Source organism: Zootoca vivipara, chromosome 6 (assembly GCF_965207765.1).
Source record: "Zootoca vivipara chromosome 6, rZooViv2.hap1.1, whole genome shotgun sequence".
NCBI lineage: Eukaryota > Metazoa > Chordata > Lepidosauria > Squamata > Lacertidae > Zootoca > Zootoca vivipara.
The window spans coordinates 48,592,305-48,616,684 of record NC_142589.1 but is presented as its reverse complement, the minus strand read 5'-3'; the positions used below and the strand labels follow the sequence as shown (position 1 = coordinate 48,616,684).

At 46.1% G+C, this 24,380-nt stretch overlaps 2 protein-coding genes and 2 long non-coding RNA genes across 6 annotated transcripts; 1 reads left to right on the top strand and 3 right to left on the bottom strand.

Annotated features, from left to right (window-relative positions):
* Positions 1-334: 334 nt before the first annotated feature.
* LOC118086005 (metallothionein) lies at positions 335-3,073 on the bottom strand. Its single transcript, XM_035117208.3, has 3 exons — positions 3,000-3,073; positions 1,464-1,529; positions 335-537 (listed from the first exon to the last, which is right to left on the bottom strand). The coding sequence occupies exons 1-3, from the start codon at positions 3,028-3,030 to the stop codon at positions 443-445; spliced, it is 192 nt and encodes a 63-aa protein (XP_034973099.1). The 5' UTR covers positions 3,031-3,073; the 3' UTR covers positions 335-442.
* A 691-nt stretch (positions 3,074-3,764) lies between these two features.
* LOC148685332 (uncharacterized) lies at positions 3,765-12,510 on the top strand. Its single transcript, XR_015950549.1, has 3 exons — positions 3,765-3,898; positions 4,563-4,652; positions 12,375-12,510. It is a non-coding gene; the product is annotated as an uncharacterized LOC148685332 (long non-coding RNA).
* Positions 5,299-6,048, bottom strand: LOC118086007 (uncharacterized). Its single transcript, XR_004692711.3, has 2 exons — positions 5,921-6,048; positions 5,299-5,813 (listed from the first exon to the last, which is right to left on the bottom strand). It is a non-coding gene; the product is annotated as an uncharacterized LOC118086007 (long non-coding RNA).
* Positions 12,511-12,770: 260 nt separating the features above from the next.
* On the bottom strand, positions 12,771-15,530 carry LOC118086006 (metallothionein-1). 3 transcript variants are annotated; one of them, XM_088672065.1, is made up of 3 exons: positions 15,134-15,530; positions 14,589-14,654; positions 12,771-13,043 (listed from the first exon to the last, which is right to left on the bottom strand). In XM_088672065.1, exons 1-3 carry the CDS (start codon positions 15,162-15,164, stop codon positions 12,949-12,951), a joined length of 192 nt encoding a protein of 63 aa, XP_088528191.1. In that variant the 5' UTR covers positions 15,165-15,530; the 3' UTR covers positions 12,771-12,948. The 3 variants fall into 3 exon arrangements, with proteins under 3 accessions (XP_088528191.1, XP_034973100.1, XP_088528190.1); XM_035117209.3 differs by having other exon boundaries at positions 15,451-15,530; XM_088672064.1 differs by having other exon boundaries at positions 15,002-15,216.
* Positions 15,531-24,380: the final 8,850 nt, after the last annotated feature.

Here is a 24,380-nt window from a genome sequence, read left to right as displayed (position 1 = left end):
AGAAAGGCATATTTGCTATGCTTTTATATATATAAAACTTCTTTGGACCTTCTGGAGTCTTCTGTTCCTGCTTTGTTGGCATCTCCCATTACAGTTGGGAAAAGCTCCATAATACTAGCTTGATCAGATATAGGGATTTGGGGGTACCATGGATAAAATGCACCCAATTTGGAGCATGTTTGTGGTGGTTTACTACAAAAGGTTCGTTTCAGTCATTTTCATGTTTGTCATCTGGTTTCAAACGATTGGAAAGTCTGCAGACTTGCATTACAGGCTCCCATTAGCCTTTAAAAAGGCTCTACAGACCCCACCCACCCAACACAGATCAAAGTTGTCAAGTTTAAAATACTTTTATTTTTCTGAAAACATTTTTCTTCCTTTTATCTGTATGAAAGAGCAATTACAAAATAGGAAAGTTGTCTCCTTTTTTCAAACTGCATTTTTAGGTGCAGCAGCTGCATTTATCCGACAGTGGCTCTTTGCAGACACAACTCTTGGCACATTTGTTGCATCCAGCTGGGCAACAGGAGCAGCAGCCTGAAAGAGATGAGCAAAAAATGACATTGGATGTTTAGCATGCCAAAGAGATTAATGACCTTTAATAATTTAATTGGCTGGCATTATAACAAATTAAGAGGGATAGTGAAATGTCTCAAGCACAATAAGGAAGAAGGAAAAGTGGTTATGGTGCTATCAGCTCGTATAAGGGGTACAATGACTACACAGCAAATACAGATGCAAACGTAACTAGCCCAAAATATGAACTCACTTTTGGCAGATCAACAGCCTCAAAAAAAATTGAGGGGAAAACCAATTCTTCCAGTTTACAAAAGCTTTCATGCCTCCTTGTGTCAAGTAGTTTTCACCCCACATTTTGAATGTTAGCCAACAAGGGGAACTTTCTCTATCCCCCCCCCCTGATGCTGGGCATTTAATAAGCCTGGCATGATTTGCACTGGGTATGGGTGAGAGAAATACAGAAGTTCAAGTTATGGAGGTTTCCCTAAATTCAAAATGAATACCAAGAGATGTTAACTTCTAATGAATTTGTTCAAGAATAGAAAGATCTTAACCTTGTGAAAGGACAAGCCTTGGAAAGGAGGCTTATAAGGGAGAACATTAAGTCCAATCCTATGCATATTTTGTCAGAATCAAGTCCCAAATAGTTCAATGAGAATCACTCTCAAGTACACATGCCTAGGACTGCATTGCAAGTTCCTGTGTGAGATCAGCCGCCAACACCATTAATTTAAAGCACATGGCTGCTCCCCAGTATCCTGGAAACTGAAGATTTCCCTTCAGCACTATGGTTCCCAGCACCCTTAACTAACTACCATTCCCAAGACTCTTGGGGAGGAGGGAGAAGCCATATGCTTTAAACATAGTGTGAATTTACCTTCTAGGTTTTAACCAGCTCCTTCTGATGCATGGAACTTTTATTGCGTTCACAAAGAGATACTCACTTTTTTTGCATGAAGTGCATTTGCAATTTTTGCATTTGCAGGAGCCGGCACAGGAACAAGAGCCACCTGGAAAGGGGAGAAATATAGTACATGCCACTGAGTTAAATTAAAATAAAACTCCACCCTTTGTCCCTTTCAACAGAAATATAACAGAAAGTGGCACTGAAGCCACTTTAACCAATGGCTATAGGGCTGCATACAGATCACTCCTTCTTGTTAATAAAAATAGAAGCAATACAAGTTTGCCAAATTGCCATCTATGGCTATAGGAAGGAAGAATAAAATTCAGAAGTAAATTGGAGGTAACGCTTCTAAGTTTAATGAGAATGCTTTGGGAGGGTTCCAGACCCAGAAGCCAAAAAGGATAAGTTCCCAGAGTTTATACTGTGGGCATCTTTCTTAAGTGGGACTGCTTTGTGACAGGGAATAAACCTAAGGTACCACTAGCTTGGATCAAGCACTAGAGTCGGTTCTAAAGTGTAGAAAGACTGATGTTTTGAGAATCTGAACAGAGATCACAGGTTCTTAAACAAGTAAGTTACTAAGCACCCCACTATTTACCCAATTGGGACAACAGTAAGCAAGAATCTCCAGGGTCACAGATTCCCACAGAGTGCTGCAATACTGTACTTTTTTGTTCGTAGTACGTAGTAACATTCATGTGCAGAAGTGACTAGCTTTGGGGCATCAGAATACTTTTGAGGATAACAGCACTGCCAAAGCAGGCATCTGAAGAGCAAGGAAATCACATTTTTGCTCAATATGATTTTGAGGATGCTGTAAGGAGGCTGAACAGAGGAAGGACGCGTCTGCTCAAATACATAATCACATCTGGCATCAGTAAGCATGACAATTGTAGGCCTGTGGATGTTGGTGGCTAAAACTGATTACTGTATCTTAAAAGGGCTGTTGAAAGCAGGACTCCCAATAAAAATGGGTGCTACACCACAATCCTAGGCCTAATTACTTAGAAATAAATATTTGTGTAGTAAAGCTGCTTGAGGATCGCACCCTTTAAAAACATCCCTTGTGGTCGTCCCTTCCATACAAGCTATAGAAGAGTCTAGGAAGTAACCCTTATTGCAGACTCCGCCCCCCACCCGCCCACTGCTCTCTTTAGATGGCAATGTGTGCTAAGCCCGGGGCACTGCAGCATTTGGGATCCTTTGTGCTCATTCTGCAGAACTGCCCCCACAAATGCCCATTTTCCCTAGCCGGGCAGCTTGTCCTTCTGCTTCAGCCTTCTGCCACCCCGTACCCTCCAGATGCTGTTGGGACTGACTCCCATCAATCCCGGCCAGCCCATCCGTCGGGGATTGTGGGTGTTGTTGTCCCAACACACCTGGAAGACAGAAGGCTGGGGGGGGGAACCTGCTCTAACTCGCCTACCAGGCCCAGCAGCAGCTCTGCAGGGGTTCAGACAAAAGTCTGAAACCACGGGTGGAACCTGGGACCGTCTGGGTGCAGAGCGCGCCCTTTGAGCCACCGATCCCTGGCTCTTTCTAAAGCAGTCGAGCAAGTGGAATGAAGACTCACCAGTGGCGCAGGCGCAGTCCTGAGGATCCATCGCAGTTGCAGCAGTGATCGCAGGTCGGAGGATTAATCGAGGCAAGAGGAGATGTGTGGCCTGAGGGCAGCCTCTGCCGGCATATTTATAAGCAGCCGGAAGGCAGGCGCGACGAGTGCAAAGCGTCCGCCCCTTTCCTGCGCACGGGCCGGCTCTGGGCAGCGGGCAGAGGCGGCGAGGGGTGCAAAAGCGAAACCCACGCAGCGCCGCGTGCAAAGGAAAGCGGCCACCGTGCGCACCTTTCGCAATCGGCGCCCTTGCCAATGATCCAGCCTCTCCTCCCCTCCGCTTATGGAGCTGCGTGCAAAAATTACTCTCTCTTTCCCTGAAGCATTGCACGATCGAGCCGTCGGCTCCGCGTGCAAATATCGATCGCTTTCAGGCGGGGGCGTGGCATGGAAGATTTTGCAAGGAGGGGGAAACTAGCTGTGAGAGGGAAATTCAGTGACGGGTCATTTTCTCCCCCCGCTGGAGCGCCTCAGGCGTGCGAAGCCCATGTTTACTTGTGTGTATCTGAAATGGATTTCGTTATTTAAAGCATTAAAAAGAGATCGTGGTCATCATCAACGCAAAAAGGCGCCCAGATAAGTGCAAGTGAGAAAACGGTCCCAGTTCTGATGCTTTCACTATTAAAAGACGCCGCGCAAAATGAAAAAAGTGATGGGGGGGGGAGTAAGCTCTATTTCTTCGTAACCCTGTGCAGGGGATTAATCTGAACTCAGGAGGGCTGGATCCTGAGACCTAGAAGTTGGAGGAGTTGGAGGAGACCACAAGGGCCATCCAGTCCTACCCCCTGCCAAGCAGGAAACACCATCAAAGCTGTTTACAATTGTGGGACTCAGTGCTGCGACAGCTGAAGTAATGACAGGTAATGGCTTCAGAACACCGTAAAGAGTAGTTTCCACCTCATTATTTAGCTACACATTCTGGGGAGCAAAGAGAAAAGGTCGTTTGAATCCCACTTTTCATTTTCTTAAGCTGTTCATCCATGAACCTTGTCGAGGAAGGAATCTTTAGCCTCAGTTGTCCATTTGTAAAACAGGCATAATGACGCCAGGGGATTACAGTTCCAGGTTGGTGTCTCTGTTACGCCAAAACCAGAGTCCTCTGCCACCTTTAAGACTAACATCTGACCTCAAAAAGGTTGAGATTCCTGCATTATACAGGGTTGGACTAGATGACCTTTGGTGTTCCTTCCAACGCTACAGGTCTATGATTCTAGAAGGACATTGTAGAGCTTTAAAAGTTTCAAAAACGGGCAGTTTGCCTCCAGCAAGATGTAGTGACACCCACCCATTTAGCTTTGAAGAAGGGTTGGCCAAATTCATGGAGGGTAAGGCTGTGTGTGGCTGCTAGTGACACAGTGGCTGTGTTCTCCCTCCACTGTTGGAGGTCCTGTTTGCGGGCTTCCCAGAGAGGCATATAATTGGCCACTGTGAGATCAGGATGGTGAATTAGATATGCCACTGATCTGAACTTATGTTCTTATACATCTGTGTTGTAAAATGCAGGTTTTTTTTGTTTTTTTACAGGAGCATTTAACATTAGGCTTTCTCCTGCCCTACAACAGCAGTTTCTGACTTTGGAAGGCATAATGGCCTCGGGGCACAACTTTCTAAAAGGTACTGTGCATTATTTCATTTGCTTCCAAATACAGCCCTGCTGCATTTGGGGACTCGTTCTTCTGAAGGGGGGGTGGACTACTGCCCCAAACTCCTGCTTTGACAGCGCTACAGGTCGCAGTAATAAATCTGATATCTTTAGGGTTGCTTGCTGTTGTGTGGGGTGAATCTAGTAATAATGTTAGAGCACTGTGTATGCATACCCACCCACACAGAGAACAAGAACTGGAAATGACTGAGGTTTCTATTTTGGAGGAGAAGCAGACTTCTGTCACTGAACTTTTTGATCAAAGCACACTGAGTCCTGTACACACGGTATGCCTTTTATTTGCATCTTCCTCTGCACCCCATTCAAAGCAGTCACTGCTCCTCTTGCACAGTCTCCTGTGCTGTGTGCAAACGCATTGCCCTCGGCCCCAACACATGGCAATACAAACATATCTAGTGCCATGTGCAAACTCTTTCTGGGTGCAGTGCAGCAGTTTTTTCTGGGAACATGTTTAATGCTGACTCAAGGGTGAGTCAGCCATTGTGTGACCAAAGGGAAAGAGGAGTAAAAGTGAGGGGGGCAGTTCCTGAGAAATATGATTGTGTTGCAAAGGTTCATGCTGATGGGATCAAGCAAAAACTTACATAGCAAAAGTGATTTCCAAAATCCACATTTTTATTAATTTTTCTTTCTTCCCTTTTTTATTATTAATGAACTGCATTTAAATCAGACAGTTTTGACATTCCATCTCCTGATGAAAATATTTCTTTTTTTGCCATTCTTGGACAATTTGATTCAGTGTGAGCCATTTGTTCTGTATTTTATTATTTTATACTTTAATGATGTTATTGTTCACTGCCATCTCCCAGTGTTATTCTCACAACAACTGTGGAAGCTAGTGGGGTAGGTAAGGTTAGCCTTAGAGATGGTGACTGGCTTAGGGTCACCCAGTGAGCTTCACGGCCGAACAGGGATCGTAGGGCTTATGACACCAACCAAAGTACCAGGGCCGCCTCAAGCAGGTCGGGCGCTGAGGCACGGAGATCATCACTCTAGCGCCCCCGCCCTCGCAGCACGCAGCATGGCTTCCATGCAGCTTTGCCATGCAGCGCCCCCCCGCAAGTCCGGCGCCCTGGCGCCCCACGCCACCGGGACTCCACCTAGAGCTGGGCCTGCAAAGTAGCACAAAACAGTAACAGTGAGCAAGCTTCTGTATTCTCTAGAACAATTCATGAGGCTAGATGTTAAATGCAGCAGGGCTGAAAAAAAGCACACTCACTCATAGTGATGCCGAGAGTCTGCATTTAGTCATCATCTTAAGGTGGAATGTGGGAGGAGGGAGCAGACAATGAAGTTAAACTGTCCTATCTGCCCTGAAGGGGTCATGTTGCATCACAAGCGGTTTCTGATGAGTGGAGAGAGAGAGAGAGAGAGAGAGAGAGAGAGAGAGAGAGAGAGAGAGAGAGAGAATTATCATTATGTCATAATGATGATACACTATTGCAAGTCACACTTTCAACACTGGTGTTGTCAATTTGTCCCATGTCTTGGGAGAGAGAGCACCATTGCCATGATAGAACCAAGAGGATACAGTCAAGCTGCTTGAAAGGAGTTGCTCCAGCCTGAGGAATGAAATTGTCTGTCTGTCTGTTTGTTTGTTTGTGTATGTGTGGGGCGGAGGGGGGTTATTCCCCATCTTGAAGTTGTGGAACCTTTAGAAGAGTCTTCCTCTACCTGGTGCCCTCCAGACTACATTGTTCCACCAGCAATGGCTGGTTGGGCCTGGTGGGGGTTGCAGTCCAAAACATCTGGAGGGCAAAACATCTGAAGAAGGCTGAAGTGGAAACTGATCTGCCCCTGCAGCCTCAAGCCCACCTGCCTGCCATCTTACAACCAGGCCAAGGGGTGGTCCTCTTGTCTCTCTGCTTCCTCCTTCTTAGCCTCAGTTGTGTCTGAGTGAAACGTAGCAAGGAGGAAGATGAGGAGAAAGCTAGAACTGGTTAGCTCTGCTTGTCAATGGTTGTGTACGCACCATGGTTGTGTACACACCATACAAACACATATCCCCCCCCCTCCTTACAAGCTACAGTTCCCAAGATCCACTGGGGGAAGCAAAGTACAAATGTCTGGTTGTGTACACAGCATCTCCAACCGCCATTGGCTTCCCTGCCTTCTGCCCTACCACCCACAATGATCACCAGTCTCCACTACGGTACATTGTGTAACATTTGCGAGGGTGAATCTCCAAATACCCACCCCTTTTCATTACTTTTCTGTGGTGATCCCTGATTTTGGGATGTTGTCCCTAAGGAGACACATCTGGCATCAGCTGGTTAACACAGGGGTCAGCAAACTTTTTCAGCAGGGGGCCGGTCCACTATCCCTCAGACCTTGTGGGGGGGCCGGGCTATATTTTTTTGGGGGGGGGGAATGAACTAATTCCTATGCCCCACAAATAACCCAGAGACGCATTTTAAATAAAAGGACACATTCTACTCATGTAAAAACACCAGACAGGCCCCACAAATATCCCAGAGATGCTTTTAAATAATAGGACACATTCTACTCATGTAAAAACATGGTGATTCCCGGACCTTCCGGGGGCCAGATTTAGAAGGTGATTGGGCCGCATCCGGCCCCCAGGCCTTAGTTTGGAGACCCCTGGGTTAACACTTCCCCATTTCTCCCAGGCATTTTAGATACCATTTGTAGTCAGAACTATTTTTAATCCTTAGTTTTAGGTTCTCAGCTTGCCTTTTATTTGTTGCTTCTTTTTAAATGCATTTTTGCAATGCGGGGGTCTGCTTTCTCCATAATCTTATTTACTCTTATCAGGTACCTTTCTTTCTCTTGCTAAATTCAAAAGTCCCAAATGAGGCAATCTTTTTTTCCCCCAGAGGGGAGTTTCTCCAGTCCCTTGATCGTGTTGGTTGCCTTTTTCTTAGCCTTGTCTATCTCTGCAATATCCTTTTCTAGCTGTATTTTTGCCCCAGTTGTAGCAACACTTTCTGGCAGAGAAATGCGACCTTAAATATTGACACAAACATTCCAGCAAATGTTGGCACTTGTTTTTTTCCAAGGTGCTTGCTCTCAGACCCCATCAAATGAGAACTCTGCCAGTACTGTTCATTCATTTTGTGAATGTTTACTCACAAATGCTTTTATTTTGCTCGGATGCTGGCAAGGTTTGTACTGTGTGTGTATTTGATTGCACAACTGGCAGCTGAATTTATGTCCCCACTGCTCCAGAAAAGACATGGTGTTCCTGGAAGTAGTTCATTAATTTCCAAATGTTTTTGGTGATGGCTGTGACTAGGGAACCAAACCCCTTCCTCTCAAAGTGATGTTGCTGACTCACCAATGGCAAGAAACCAGCCACCCAGTTTAGATTCTGTACAGGTTATCTTTTGGTAAGCAGGAAAGAGAGACATGGAGTAAGGAGAGGAACTGAACTGCAAGGAGGGTGTATAGAGGGACATTCAGAATCAATGCTGCAGGACATACAAACATGGGGCATTCATTGAACACTGAATTCTGAAAAAACAAACAAAACAGAGTTCTCAGTCCAGGAGGTGGAGAGGCATTTTGGGGGTGTTCTTGGAGACGCAGGTGGCCTTGATGGCTAGGAGTGCCTTTTCTCTGATTTGCCAGCAGAAACCCCTTTTGGAGAGTGGATCAGGCCACTTTACTCCATGCTCTGGTTACAGGCATAGGCAAACTCAGCCCTCCATATTTTTGGGGACTACAACTCTCATGATCCCTAGCTAACAGGACCAGTGGTCAGGGATGATGGGAATTGTAGTCCCAATACATCTGGAGGGCCGAGTTTGCCTATGCCTGCTCTGGTAACTTCCAGATTGGATTGTTGCAGTGCACACTACATGAGGCTGCCATTGAAGACAACTTGAATCCTTCCTACCTCCAACCTCTTTACTGATGTAGCTACGATCCCTCAGTGCATTGTTTTATTCATGTGAAACTATGACACTGAAATGTGACCATGAGATAGAATATGGAAATTAGACAGGTAACCTCCCAGATTCGGTGCTAACAATTGCTCCATTTATACATCCCTCCAGCAATGACTAGATTAGAAAGACCTGTGTAACTGGTGTTCCTTGTGTGGCTTCAGTGTTCATACACACAGTGGAACTGTGTGGATTGGCTTCTGTGCCAGGAGAGCTGGATTAGGTAGTTCAGTTGGAATCTGCTTAATACAAGGATTCCCAGTGTGTGCCTGCCAGAAACTAATATGGTGCTCACAAAAGATCACAGTAAATATCCCCTCAAAATAAAATCTTTAATAAAAATATTTTTAAAAATAATAATGCACAATGATCTCCCTGCTCAGTTCCTGTTTGCAGTGGCTTAGCATCTCCTACATCAGGGGTGTCAAACTCAAATTCATCAGGGGCCGCATCAGCAGTTTGGTCACCCTGAAAGGGCCGGTTGTATCTGTAGGACTATGTGTCCACTCTTTATTATCATAAATTATTGTCACTGCATTCAATTATTACTGTTTTTTTGTAATAATGTCAGTAATAACTAGCTCTGAAAGCAGAAACATAGTCAGAATAATGGCAAGTAGATATTCAAATGTACAATTATTGTACAATTTATTGAAAAATGATTTTTGGTAACTGCACTGGGTGGTGGAGGCTCGCTAGGGTTTCATGCAGGAGCTTTGCAGAGCTACTGGTACCTGGAGATGCTGGGGTCCTTCTGCATGCAGGACAGATGTTCTGCCAGTGAGCCACCACCCTTCACCAAAGGGACTGGCTGAGGTTGACTCACTGGAGCTGCTCTCCTGGTTCCAGGGTTTAAGGGCCAGAAGTATAAAGCAGCATCCTATGTTTCTGAGGAGAGGGAGAGGGAGGGGAGGGGAGGGAGGGAGGAAGAAAAGAAGGAGTGGGAGGGAGAGAGGAAGGAAGGAAAGAGGGGAGAGAAAGAAGAGTAGGAAAGAAGGAAGGGAATAAAGAAGGAAAGAAAAAGAAAGAGGGAGAGAAGACGGAAAGGGAGAAAGAAGGAAGGAAGTAGAGAGGGAAAGAAAGAATAAGAATGAGGGAGAGGAAGAAAGATGGGAAGGACAGAAGGAAGGAAGGAAGGAAGGAAGGAAGGAAGGAAGGAAGGAAGGAAGGAAGGAAGGAAGGAAGGAAGAAAAGAGGGAGCAGGAGGGAGAGAGGAAGGAAAGAGGGGAGAGAAAGAAGAGTAGGAAAGAAAGAAGGGAATAAAGAAGGAAAGAAAAAGAAAGATGGAGAGAAGACAGAGATAAAGAAGGAAGGAAGGAGAGGGAAAGAAAGAATAAGAATGAGAGAGAGGAAGAAAGAAAGGGAAGGGGGGGGGGTCGCCGCCTTGATTCAGCGCCAGAAAAGAGTGCGAAGGGACCCAGGGGCAAAAAGCATTTCCTGTGCAGCGTGAGGCAGCGGGTGTCTGTTTTAGGAGACGTGCGTAAAGCCTCAGGGTTGCACGTTCATGAGGCTGAGCCGCTGCTGAGCTCACGTTTATGAGGCTGAGCCACGGCAGGAGGAGGAGGAGCTGAGGCAAGAGGAGGAGGAGGCGGCTTGCCGGGCCGGTGCCGAGCCTCTGGGACGCAGCAGTGCTCTGTAGCACTTTGAATCCTCCTCCACGCGGCGCTGCTGGGTGCTTTGTCTGTGCTTCAGCAGCAGCAGCAGCCGTTTCCAGCCGCCGAGCCATGGCAGGAGGAGGAGGATTCAAAGTGCTACAGAGCACTGCTGCGTCGCAGAGGCTCAGGACTCTCCGTGCGGCGCTGCTGGGCACTGACCCGGCAAGCTGCCTCCTCCTTCTCCTGCTGTGGCTCGGGGTGCTCCACGCAGCGCCTTTCTACCCCCCCCCCAGGCCCCAGCTGTTTGTCGGCGCTTTGTCGGTGCGGCGCTTCAGCAGCAAGGTCCCGCTGCTGGGTCCCGCTGCTGGGTCCCGCTGGCTGGGGCGCTCGGCGGGCCACATGACAAGGTCTGGCGGGCCGGATTTGGCCCCCGGGCCTTGTGTTTGACACCCGTGTCCTACATTATTCACCCCCATCCACCCAAATGCCTACATTACATTGTATGGCAGGATTGCACACCCACCCTCTTGTCTGTTTTGAACTTGGGGAGGTGCAGAGAGCACCTTTAAAAACCCCCACCAAACTATGACTCAGTATGGCAGTAGGTGATGATACCTTTTCCCCAGTGAGTGGGTGGCTGATGGGTTATGCACCCACACCATTTTGTGGCCCTCTCTCTGTTTCTTTCCTTTTGGATGTGGCAGCCATTTTGTGCTATGCCATGCCATCGTGGCAGCCATTTTCTGACTGGTACCCACAGCAGTTTATCAAAATTCCAACTGCACCCACTGGCCCAAAAACGTCTTTTAAGACCTAATCAATTCACCTTGTGAGAAGATGTACATTGGCAAGGATTTCTAATGCCCAGTTGTTTAATAGCAAAATGATTCCTCCTCTAAATTATATATCTGAAATGAAGAAAGCTGCTGCGGGTGGAGCATAGATGAGTAGATTTTTGTGTGGAAGGACTAAGAGTTCAGTTCAGTTTTAGTATTCAGAACAAATTCCTGGGCTCAGGAACCTTGAATTCTAAGTGAATGCTGTTTGCATCTGGCTGTGGTTGGTGAACTTTGGGGTTGTAGAAGATCTAGCAAGCACTAGCACTACAGACATGGCTGTGAATGAGGTCATGGGTTTATCATAGCATCTTGTTTAACCCCCCCCCCCAATATGGAATCATTATGGACAGTAGCCTGCAACAGTGCAAAACTTCAGTAGTGGGAGAATGTGCCCATCCAGATGCTTGTTGAAGTACAAATCCCACGAGCCCTGAACATTGGCTATGGCACTTGGGGCTGATGGGAGTTGCCATATTTGAAGAGGGCAGCCAGCTCACACTCTGCATTTAAAGCACATGGCTCCCCCCCCCCCACTGAACCCTAGGTCAGCTACAGTGTGTTAAATGTATGGTGTGTGGATATGACTTAAGCTTGGGTTAAGGAGAAAGAACTGAGAAGAGGTTCATATTTTCAAGATGTGCATCAACAGTTAGAGCTTGGGCAGCAGACCAAGCAGGCACACAGGTCAGCTGGGCAACCTCTTCTCAGTTATGTAGATATATGTGTTGCATTTCCATTTAAATCAGGGATGTCCAACAGGTCGATTGTGATCTACTGGTAGATCCCCGCAATGTTTTGGTAGATTGCGGTCGATCTCTGGCTCCCTTTCCTCCTCCATTGTTGTTTGAACTGAGGAAGGTAAGATGGAGCTCCCTCTGTGTGGCTGTTTCCATCCATAGCGATGTTTTTGTGAGTGACTTAACGTCAACTTCCCTTGCATTCCCCCCTCCAAAAGCCTGCACCTTAACCCAAAAAACGGAGCTTTCCTCCTCCCCAAGAAAAGCTCAACAACTTTGAGCTGAACTCCTTAAAAAAACAGGGGTAGATCACTGCCAGATTTTAATTCTGAAAGTAGATCGCAATCTCTTGGGAGTTAGCCACCCCTGATTTAAATCATAGCAATTACTTGTAACATTTCCGCCCACATTAGCATACATAAACATTATGTAAATCTGTCTTCTGTCCTTTTTTACTGATGCTAAAGTGAACTCCTTCCCTCTCTTATGGGATGGATGTGTTGCACAGTAATGGACTCTAGATGGGAGACAGAAGAAATGTGTGTTGTGCATGATTTGTGTTGTGCATAACAAGCCTACTTTGTGCTTTGCCAGGAAAGCATGAAAAGCTGTTCAGAGAAGCATCTTCTAAACATTCTTCCCCAGACCTGCCTCCTCTGGGCAGCCTCCTCCCCACACCACCAGCAACTTGGAGTTCACCAGGAACAGATTCATGATTAAGGCTCCACAAAGAAGAGCTCAGAAGCCGTGCATGCAGCCAATGTTTAAAGCACACACACCCCTCCAACAGCAAATGAAACCTGGGAACAATCATTTACTTTCACAGAATGATTGCCAGCACCCATAACAAACTACAGTTCCCAAGGTTCTTTGGAAGGGAAATGTGCTTTAAAGGTATTATGTACACAGTACACAGTCTGAGTTTCAGGGCTCACTGCCTCTGTCCTCTAAGAAGGAAAGAACCACTACCAACAAAACATCCTCCAAATGTTTCTTATATACATACAGCTTTTATTATTTTCCACATAGCTAGTGTTACTTCCCACATAGCTTATTTTCACATCTAAAGGCTACAAAAATGCACAGGCAAATATATAAATGGACAATAAGGTTACATTCCTGCTGGCAATCAAATATACAGATCAGTGCTTGGAGAGCCAGAGAAGATTCACTTGCAGCAGCTGCATTTGGTGGAAGGGGGACCTTTGCAGATACATCCCTGGGCACACTTGCTGCAGCCCACCGGACAACAGGAACAGCAACCTAGAAACGGAAATGAAAATTTACCTTTGTGGTTTCAGCCAATGAGGATCTCTTAGCAGAGCTGGGGAGTGGACCCAGCAGACAACAATGCTGCTGGGATCAGAATATGAGAGACCGAGGAGGACAGCAATTATGCACATGCTTTTACCACATTGGTATCAGCAGCAAACCATTTCACTCCAAACAGCTTGCAATGCCATTTCAAAAGGGAGTAACTTTATGTTCCATGGAAAAGATATGCTCTTGCATGGGAAAGGATGCTAGAATACAAGCAGGGAAAGGATGCTAGAATTTTCAGATTTGTAGCCGTAATGAGAGTCTGTTACTGAAAAAGAAGGTCATTCTAAGGAGCCCTGGAAATGGCGATGGAAATAGATCAGGGCCGGATGCAAAGAGCTAAAGGTGCCCTTTTTGAAGCGAGCATCCTTCACATTTGCTCCCAGGGCTATTGCATATTCTTAGCTGCTACATCTGGCTCTTTCTTCTGGTGGAAATTCTACTCCAAGTCACTAAAATTCAACTCTGGTTTTATTGATACTTTTGCACCCATTTTCAGCTGTGATATTTCTCTACCCTGCCCTGGAACCCTTCAGTCCAGGTGGACTTACAAGCACAAATAATAACATGAGCTTTTATTATGTACATTAAAAAAAATATATTATCTATATTTTTAGTTAGATAACTTTACCTTGAATCTTCTGTTTTTAATTGCTGCTTTTAAATAGATTCGTGCTATTTTATGTAAACCACTTGAGTTCTTATTAAGCACTATAATTATTGCTCAATAAATAAAAATAAAACCTGCAAACTGACCCATGGCTACCATACATGGAGTCACAGTTACACTAGCCAACCAGTGCTTCATGCACAGGTAGTAACAACTTGCTGAATGTCAGACATGCAGGGTTATGCCCACAAAATTTACTCTAATACAGCATGCAAGTTAGGGCCAGTCCCATCCTACCTACTCTTGTCCCAAGTATCTACTCGAGTCTAATGCTCCATCAAATCTAATGCACACTTCAGTTTTCAGAACCTTGAAACCAAAAAAAGTATTTGCTGGTGAATGTAAATGTGCCATCAAATCTAATGCACACCTTATTTTTTGCAATGTAATTTGGCCAAAAAAGCTGACCATTGGATTCAAGTAAATACAGTGGTACCTCACTAGACGAATGTCCTGCTAAATGAATTTTTCGCTAGACTAATGGGTTTTGCGATCGGAGGTTGCCTCGCAAGACGAATTCATTTTGTGAAAAATTCATCTAGCGAATTGCGGTTTCCCATAGGAATGCATTGAAATTCAATTAATGCGTTCCTATGGGCAAAAAAAAAATCAATGCATTCGCAAGACGAATTTTTCGCAAAACGAATTGACTCACAGAACGAATTAAATTCGTCTTGCGAGGCACCACTGTACGGTAATTTTTCCATGTGCTGCATCCGATTGTGGTTTTTACCATTTCAGTGCTTAAAAAAAGGGCTGCTCCCAGCACGATGACAGGAACAAAATACATAGGAAAGGAAGGAACTGTTCATACTCACTCTTTCTGCATGACTTGCACTTGCAGTTTTTGCACTGACAGTTGTTGCCACAGGTGCATGCACCACCTAAAAGAGGAAGGGGGGGGAATCCCATTACAATTACAAACTTAGCCTCTCCTGCACACATCTACATTGACACTTAGCAAAGAAGCCTTCAGAAGCCTAGAAGAATTTAGGAAGCAATTTACTTTCTCCTTCCCCCCAATAAACACCTCGAAAAGGGGCAATATAGCATTTTATAGGACTTTAATATTCCTCCAGGAACTTGAAACACTTGACAACGATTTTATTGTAGCACAGAGTGGAGATATAGCAGAAAGGAAGCAACAAAAGACCTCCGGTATAGGGCGGTATATAAATTCAATAGATAAGAAATAATAAGAGGAGGAGGAGGAGGCAGGGAAAATACATACTCCTCCCGCCGCCACGTTGGTACCCTCTCTCTAATGCCCTTCCAGATGCTTTGGACTTACAACCCCCATCGGCGCCTGATAGGAGTTGTAGTCCAAGCCATGTGTGTGAGGGTGGTGGACAACAAGGCTGACCCAAACTCATCCTGGCAACAGCGGACATCATCTGAGGTCCGTCTCGTCCCCTCGCCTGTAACACAACCGGCCTGATTCGCCCTCCAGTCAGAAAGAGGAAAGAGCGTCCCTCGTTGATAGGGACGCAGAGAATCCAAGTCAAAACAGCGCTCCACGTGGTCCGAACTAGCGCCTTGCCAAGCAGCAGAAGCAGGAGAAAGTCACCGAGGGAGAGAGGCAGATCGGAAGGGAAAGCGGGTGGGATCCAGATGTAAGGAGAGAAGGATGAACAAGCGGAATGAATAGAAAGAGGAAGGAAGGAAGGAAGGTTTCCTCACCACTACAACAGGGACAGTCCTGAGAATCCATTTCTCCTGGGCTCGATCTCTACAGCAGCTAAAAGGACGTTCGGGTGATCGGTTAGCAGCTGCGCTCCGCAGTGCCATCCGACCCGCTTTTTATTTCCCGCTGGCCCCGCGTGCAAAGCGGCCGGGCTCCGCCTCTGTCCGCGTCCCGTGCGCACGGCGCTCTCCCTGCGGCTCCGCCCCCCGCCAACAAACCAGCTGGTCGGGCGCTCGCCTGCGCAGCGGACCGATGCGGGATGATCAGTGGGCTGGCGGGCGCGGACACGCCTCCCTTTGCGCACCGGCGGGTTCTCACGGCCGTGTGCAGCCCAGGTGGGAGGGGTGCGGCCATCCTCCAAAGCGGTGGGAGGCTTGCAGAGAGCGGCTTGGGGGGGGGTGTCTTGATGATGCGTGCAAAAGTATCCAGGCATCAAAATGGCTCTCCCCGCATATAATTTGGATTTACTGGAGGGGGTGTGTGTGTTAAAAAGCTGTTGTCACCGTGATATGTCTTCCAGAAGACCTTTTAATTGAGCATCCATCGTGATTTGTTTACCCAAAGTTTGGAGGACATCCAGTGCTTCCAGATTGTCAGCGAATGCAAAGTGCGCAATTGGACAATCTTGCGCAACAGACACACTCCCCTTCCCAGCCCCGCCGACTGTTGGCAAAGTGCGCAGGAAAGTGGGGAACAACGTTTGCTTGATGCAACGTCGTCTAAACACTCTGGAAAGAAATAATAATTAATGCTCAATAAACAGGCAAGGGAGCCCCTGATGTTATGCCAAGCAATTGTTATTTTGCACTCTCCTTTTCATCCTCAAATTGTTCTTTTGGCATGTAAGGGGGAGCAGGTAGGTTTTGCAAGAGTGCCAGGTCATCTTTAATTGCACACCCTGAATTTGACTGTACTTTATTGAATCCCACCTGGAAATAGCTCTGTCTGAAAGCAGCCTAGATGCAGAGAAGCATTTTTTTCCTCTTTCCTGAGCCACTTATCAACTTGTGGTACAAACTGTACCATGCTGGACCACCACAGTGTCAAAGTGCTTGCTAGCTTGTCCAGAGCATTGTGTGGCTGCCAAGAACTTTGCATATTGAACATCCTTCAGACAACTTAGTTCTACTTCATTCCCACAGCGTGGTGCCTATAACCCTTTGGGTGAGGGGTGCTGGTGGAATGGTTTCCTGAATTATCCCTCTCTAACAAATGTTCGGACCTTTGTCGGCAAGGTGATGTCTCTGCTTTTTAAGATGCTGTCTAGGTTTGTCATTGCTTTTCTCCCAAGCAGAGACATCACCTTGCCGACAAAGGTCCATATAATTAAAGCTATGGTTTTCCCAGTAGTGATGTATGGAAGTGAGAGCTGGACCATAAAGAAGGCTGATCGCCGAAGAATTGATGCTTTTGAATTATGGTGCTGGAGGAGACTCTTGAGAGTCCCATGGACTGCAAGAAGATCAAACCTATCCATTCTGAAGGAAATCAGCCCTGAGTGCTCACTGGAAGGACAGATCGTGAAGCTGAGGCTCCAATACTTTGGCCACCTCATGAGAAGAGAAGACTCCCTGGAAAAGACCCTGATGTTGGGAAAGATTGAGGGCACTAGGAGAAGGGGACGACAGAGGACGAGATGGTTGGACAGTGTTCTCGAAGCTACGAACATGAGTTTGACCAAACTGCGGGAGGCAGTGGAAGACAGGAGTGCCTGGCGTGCTATGGTCCATGGGGTCACAAAGGGTCGGACATGACTAAATGACTAAACAACAACAAATGTTCACAAGCCCACAAATTAAGGTTAAACTGTCGAATGAACTCCTGGAGGATTCTTGCATATGAAAGTTTAAATATAAAATTTATTCTTTGCTCAGCCATGAAATTCACTGGGCAATTATCTCTCATCCTAACTCACCTCACAGGGTTGTTGTAAGGATAACACTAGGAGTGGAAGGAACCTTGTATCCCAACCTAAGCTTTTTGGAAGAAAGTCAGGATAAAAATCTGTTAAATCATAATCTAATAATTGAAATTTACCCAACATCTTATTTTTAATGAATCGTAAAGAACCAATGGAGTTGTCCCTATGCCCATTTTACAGATGCAGACCTCAAGGCAAGGAGAGGCAACGTAGTGATTTCATGCCTAGGCCTGTTAGTGCTTGCAATTTTTCAATTTAAAGTAAAGCCTTTGTGTTCAACATACTTTAAAATTAGGTCAGAGAGAGAGAGAGCTAAGTATAGAAGTAGAAGCCTAGCCTTTACCACTTGCTCTAATTTGGAAGTAGTGATTTAAACAACTTGTCTTCCCAAACCACAGAGCAAATGAGTGGTCAAACCTGCACCTGTGATGTGTATTTTCTGTTTCCCTAGCTGTTGCTTCCAGACCACTGTGCCTTGTAAAACCTAAATTAGGCAGAGTGCACACCTTTCACTTTGTGGTGGCTCAGCTGGCAGGCTGTGGGTAAGACACCTGCATTCATTGCCAATCCCTGAAAATTGCACATTAGCACTTGCACGCCGTATAATTTAGCACCTAGTGGGCAAGGAGATGTGTAACTCTCTTGCAAGCTGGAAGAATGATGAAAGTGCTTTTGTTTTCCTTACCCATGCCTGCCACCAAACGAGAAGAAAAATGAAGATGGGAGAAATTCCTTCACAGAAACTATGGGTTCAAAGCTGCCTTATGACATAGGTAAAGGTAAAGGGGCCCCTGACCATCAGGTCCAGTCGTGTCCGACTCTGGGGTTGTGGCGCTCATCTCGCTCTATAGGCCGAGGGAGCTGGCGTTTGTCCGCAGACAGCTTCCGGGTCATGTGGCCAGCATGACAAAGCTGCTTCTGACGAACCGGAGCAGCGCACGGAAACGCCGTTTACCTTCCCGCCGGAGCGGTCCCTATCTATTTACTTGCACTTTGATGTGCTTTCGAACTGCTAGGTGGGCAGGAGCTAGGACCGAGCAACGGGAGCTCACCCCGTTGCAGGGATTCGAACCGCCGACCTTCTGATCAGCAAGCCCCCGACTCTGTGGTTTAACCCACAGCGCCACCTGGGTCCCCCATAGACAGACTCAAAATGGCTTAGCAGGAGTCTCGGGGAGTAGGCGGGAAATGCTTCCCAGTTCTGTTACTTGAGCATCCCTCCCCGACCTGGCACCTTCCAGATGTTTTGCACTACAACTCTTATCAGGCCTAGTCAACATGACAAATGGTTGGGGGTGATGGGAGTTGCAGGCTGCAGGTCCCCCCTGCTGAGGCTAATGAGCATTGTAGTCCATGCTGAGCAAGGCTGAGGCAAGGCTTTACGGTAGCTGAGTTCCCAGTTTCTTATCTGCTAGGGAGGGTGCCTCACAAAAAAAACATACAACACCTCCACCCAATGGGAATACATCCTCCTGATTCCTAGGTTGGGTGCCCCAGAAGATTAGATATTGTTGACTTCATCAGTGTGCTCTGGAAACTAGCAGATTAGATAGTGAAAACAATAGTCTATGGGTGGGGCTGTGTTCCATTCCTGTGCCCTCCAGAAGTTTCAGGACTACAGTTCCCATCAGCCCCAGCCGTCATAGAGTGCTGGCTGGGGCTAATGGGAATTTCAGTCTAGTAACATCTGAAGGGTGCCAGCTTGGCCAATGCTGCACAACCATGTAGAAGATGAATGTGAGACAATTCATGCTTAGATGCTGGTTGCTTCTGCACAGCAGGCTATTGTGGGCTTAGTGCTGTGCATGTGTGAAAGTTTGGTGCCACATCCACACAAGGCACTATCCTCAAATGACATCCTGTATCACCCCACCATGATTTAATCCAGATTTACTATTTCTGCAGAACACTGCATACAGGGAAATTTTCTGTGAGGTATTTCTCATACTATGAATAGCCAATTTCCATGAATTCATCTGATCTCATGCCTACCTGTATATATTATCTCTACAAACTAATAAACAACAAGCAGGCATCGTTGGCACATCCTCACTCCAATATCACCAATAAATTATTTTCTGATTGATGTTCAGATTTATATTACCAATCCCAGTTGCTGACTCATCTACCCTGGGTACTGCCAGAAAAGGCAACACTGTTACGGTATGTAGGGCAATTAAAGGTAAAGGGTAAAGGGACCCCTGACCATTAGGTCCAGTCGTGACCGACTCTGGGGTTGCGCGCTCATCTCGCATTATTGGCCGAGGGAGCCGGCGTATAGCTTCCGGGTCATGTGGCCAGCATGACAAAGCCGCTTCTGGCAAACCAGAGCAGCGCACGGAAACGCCGTTTACCTTCCCGCTGTAGCGGTTCCTATTTATCTACTTGCATTTTGATGTGCTTTCGAACTGCTAGGTTGGCAGGAGCTGGAACCAAGCAACGGGAGCTCACCCCGTCACAGGGATTCGAACCACTGACCTTCTGATCAGCAAGCCCTAGGCTCAGTGGTTTAACCACAGCGCCACCTGGGCAATTAGCTGGTGATAATTCAGGGGTTTTTTTTAGCAGGGATGGGTGAATCTGTAAATCTGGGCTTCTCTTAAGTTTCTCACTTTCCTAGCCTTAAGTTCTGTTCTCCGCATTTCTGCATCAGTTTGCATTTGTTAAAACTCTTCATGAAAATAAACCAGCATCTTAGTACACATTGCTCTTGATATGAACATTTTTGTATGCAATTTTGACTACGGGACAAATTTATGTGAGGAATTCTTCTTCTAATACATTTTTGTGTTATTTCCACTACTATATGCATATATATGCACACTTCTCCCTGATGTATACACTTTTATATACATTTTTGGGGGATGCAAACTGGCTTCCCTTTCTCCCCCATTTCTTTTTCTCCTATTCTCCCATCCCTTCTTTCTCACACCCCTTCTCACTCTCTTTCTAACACACCTCCCTCTCTCCCTCATCCTTTCCACTCTATGAATTGCCAGAAGAGGGACAGATACCTCTTGCCAGGCCTGATTGCTTGGAGGGTGCTTCCTTTCTTTTTCTGCTTCAGCCAATCTGTTTTGGCTTTTCCCCATTTTCCCATGCCTTCCTTCTCTCCCTCCAGGCTCCCCGCTGCATGAATTTGGCTGAAGACTGCATTTCCCACCCCAATTTATGACCAGATTATGTATGTGCGCATTGCTTTGAACATTTGAAATCACAAACATCAAATATTCTCTTTTTATTCTAGGCCTCCTGATGCTTGGTAGCCACTTTGGGGAGCTAACATTGGGATTTCATGACAGCTTGCTTCTAGCTCCACGGGATTGGACAGACAGCCCTTCCTGGTGTTGTAAACAAAATCATTCCCTTATGGGGTACACAAGAGCCCTTATAGAATCCTTTGTAGGTTCTCCATCGGTAGGAGAAAATAACAGAGGCCAACCAGAGAATATTGAGAAGCAAAGCAGCTAGTAAGCCTGATCTTTATTGAACTGTTGCAACAGGGTGCTCCCCTCACAGGCAGGAGAAAGGAGGAAGACCCAGAACAAAGGTGTGCCTGCCCTTACATAGACATTTTGAAATTCCCTGCCCTGGAGCTCAAGACCACCCCTTTTATAACCCATCTTCTTCAAATAAGATCCAAAGCAACACCAGCAAGTAGCCCCCTGACCAAATTATTACTTCCTGCTTAGTGCTGTTTACATCTGTAAAAGCAGAAATATTTGAGCTTGCTCCAGAGGTGTCATTATGCCCCAAGGTGGTGTGTATGCATGTCTGTGTGTGCCTTCGACACAATAGCCAGCACGAACAGATCACAACTGTTGATTATATTAATGTCAAAAAACACACTGAGGTGGGAGGAGTACGACTAGTTAAGGGTGTGGCCTGAGGAAAATCCCAAGGGCCATCAGATACAAAGGCCTGGAGGGCACCTTTTGGCCTCAGGGCCTGAGGTTCCCCACCTCTACTGTAGAGGATTGTGGGAAATTAAAATGGCAGCTAGATTCAGCGCACCTTTCGGTCTCATTTTATTATTATTATTAAACATTCATGGTGATTCTTGGTCATGATGCTCTTGGGGCAGTTATATGCGATGCTCTTTCATTATTTTTTGTGCCTGCGACAGTTTTGGAGCAGTCATACTATTGCACTTACAGTCAGTGCGTAATGCCCTGTAGCTTCCTGCTGACATGCCATAATTTCTTAATGATTCCATAATTTCTTAATTATTCGATAATTTCAATAGTTTCCCCCCCTTCCCCCCCTGCTTTTTAGTGCTAGAGCCTGCCTGGACAGTAATAATACATTCGCAATCGGGAAGCAGAATGAATCTTCCATCGATGGATGGTTATTGTGTCAGGAACCTAAAATGCCAGCATAGAGGCGCCTGCAAGCACCCAGTATTGCTCAGAGGAGACAGGAGTGAGTGGTCCAGGCACATCATGTCAGAGACTGACATATGTGAGAGCCTAAGTGCCTCCACCCTTGAAATTAGGCATTTTGAAGAACTATGAAATTGGATATTTGGCACTCGAACATGCAGTTTCACTTAAACAAACAACTTGCCCCACCCCAAAACTTTAGGTGCCTATAGGTCTCCTATCGTCTCATAAGGCCAACAAACTGGGCTAGCTCGCCCTTTATTGAGCTCACACGAAGATGGATTTGGTGGGGCGATGCCCTCTGGCTGTAATCCTAGTAGGAATTGGTATGTCTTTGAATGTGCCGATGTGTGTTTGGGCCTGTCTGAAAGATGAAAGGAGTTTGTTTCCCTTTGATGTACATCAGTAACTTCTATAAATGTTAATAGAAGGTACAACATGATCATAAGACATTGGGGGGGGGGGAGCCAACCGTTGTCTCCCTCCCAGCTTCTCTGAGTAATCTGGGAAGGAGGAACCTCAGAGCTAGGAAGGGCTTGAGATGACAAAGTATACCATGTTCCCACTAATCCCCTGGCACTTCTGTTCTTGGCAGGCACGGATTCTGACGGGACAACCATCAGCCTCCATATAAGAACAGGTTAATATCCAACAACATGGGGAAAGTGCCCTTCCCCTGACTTCTCAGTTCAGGCTGGGAAATGCAAAATGAATACCAACAAGTGCTTTTGAGTAAAAAATGGTGTTGATATGAGTTGGAGGGGCAGGCTGTGTGCCTGAGCCCCCTTCTAATTCATGTATCCAGCAGGGATTCAATTCCTGGAATAGTCAGGCTAGCTTTCTGGCTAGGTAATGGTCTTCTAAGTACAGGCCATTAAGGTAACAAAGGAAGTGGCTCTGTGCTAGATAACAAATGGGTGGGCTGTAGGCTAGGAGACAGAGCCATGCCTGATTTCTGTTGGAATCCAAGACTGTGGCTATGAGAGAAGCCAGACCCTCTTGGGGTGTTACTGCTATGAGCCCCTCCATTGTAGGCTCAGGTGTAAATAAACCATATGTCCTAAAGATGCCACAGTCTCCGCTGTCCCTCATTCCAAGGAAACTGAACCCTGGGCAAGCACCTGGAGGCCCTGAATCTTGCATGGTTTGGAGATTGGAGTGGCATGCAACAGTATTGCTATTCTTTGGTAGCCTGGCACTACCACTGGGCAAAGTGAAGCCACTCCCTCAGCCAGGAGATGCTGAGGTGCGGCAGTGACATGTTGGAGGACAGGGCTATGTGTGTCACTTTCTCTCTCCTACACTCCTTAAGCTAGCCTGCTGACCACTCCTGCTAGCTTCAGCAGTCTCGTGATTTTTCAAATCATTTCCTTAGAGACCTTGCTGTCAAGTTTTCACTCCATTACTACCGTAGTAGGGCGAGTAAAAAGAAACCCATTAAACCTTCCTCTTGGCTGACATTGGCCCTAAGCATCGTCAAGCCTTGGAGAAAGGTATTTAAGTTTTTGTTGCTTACTAATTTTCAGAATTAAAGGGAAGCTTTCAAGAAAGCCCGTGAAATAAAACTTCGTGATGCTAAGGAGATGCTTGTCTGGACTTGTAACATCCAACTACTTTGGTGTTTCGTATATATTGGCACCCGATTTACAAGATCTGCAGTAATCTCTTAATGCACTGATCATGAGAAAAGCTAGGTAAAGATTTTAAAAAAGGAATGGAATTGTCACAAAACATTTACCTAGGGATAGCTGTTTAATATATCTGTTTTTGCCTCACTTTTCCCTTTAAACGGCTCTGGGTGTGTCAAGTCATCAACCCTCTGAGGAATGTTAAACTTTGAGAGATCAGTTTGACGAAAGCCACCTAGGTAACGTCTAGACAACCTATTTATTGAGCAACAATCCCCATTTGTTTATGGGGAGGCATTGCTGTGCCAAGCAATTGTTCTGCATTGTCCAGTGCATTTTCCTAAGAACATAAGAGTCTGCTGGATCAGACCAATGGTTCGTATAGTCCAGCATGGTGTTACTCACAGTGTCCAACCAGATGCCTGTGGGAAATTAGAAAGGTGCATTCTCCCCTCCTGTGGCTTCCCCCAACTAGTATCCAGAACTATTTCAGCCTCTGTGGAAGCAGAGCATAGCCATGTCCTCCATTTGTCCAATCCTCTTGGCCAAGTTGGTGGCCATCACTGCCTCCTGCAGGAACAAGTTCCATAGTTTAGCTATGCACTGTTCCTATGACATTCCTTACTGTAAGACGTTCATGGTTTTCCTTTGGGTTGGGGAGGTGGGGGAGCTGGAATTTCTCAGACATTTTCTGAGAAGTCTTCTTTTTCACACAGGCTAGAAAAAGAAGGCCACCTTGAACCATTTTAAGAACATAAGAAGAGCTCTACTGCATTGGGTCAATGGCCCATCTAGTCCACCCCCCTCTTCTCACAGTTGGAAACTCTCAAGCTCCTTGATGCCTGCAGCAAAAACCTTCTGCTTACCTGTGTTTCTCAGCAACTGGTGTTCAGGGGCATGCCACCATCATTTTCTTCTATATAATGAGCATGATTTGATTTTTTTAAAATGCATTAATCTTTTTTAAGCTTCTTGAGATTGGTTCTCTTTTTGTC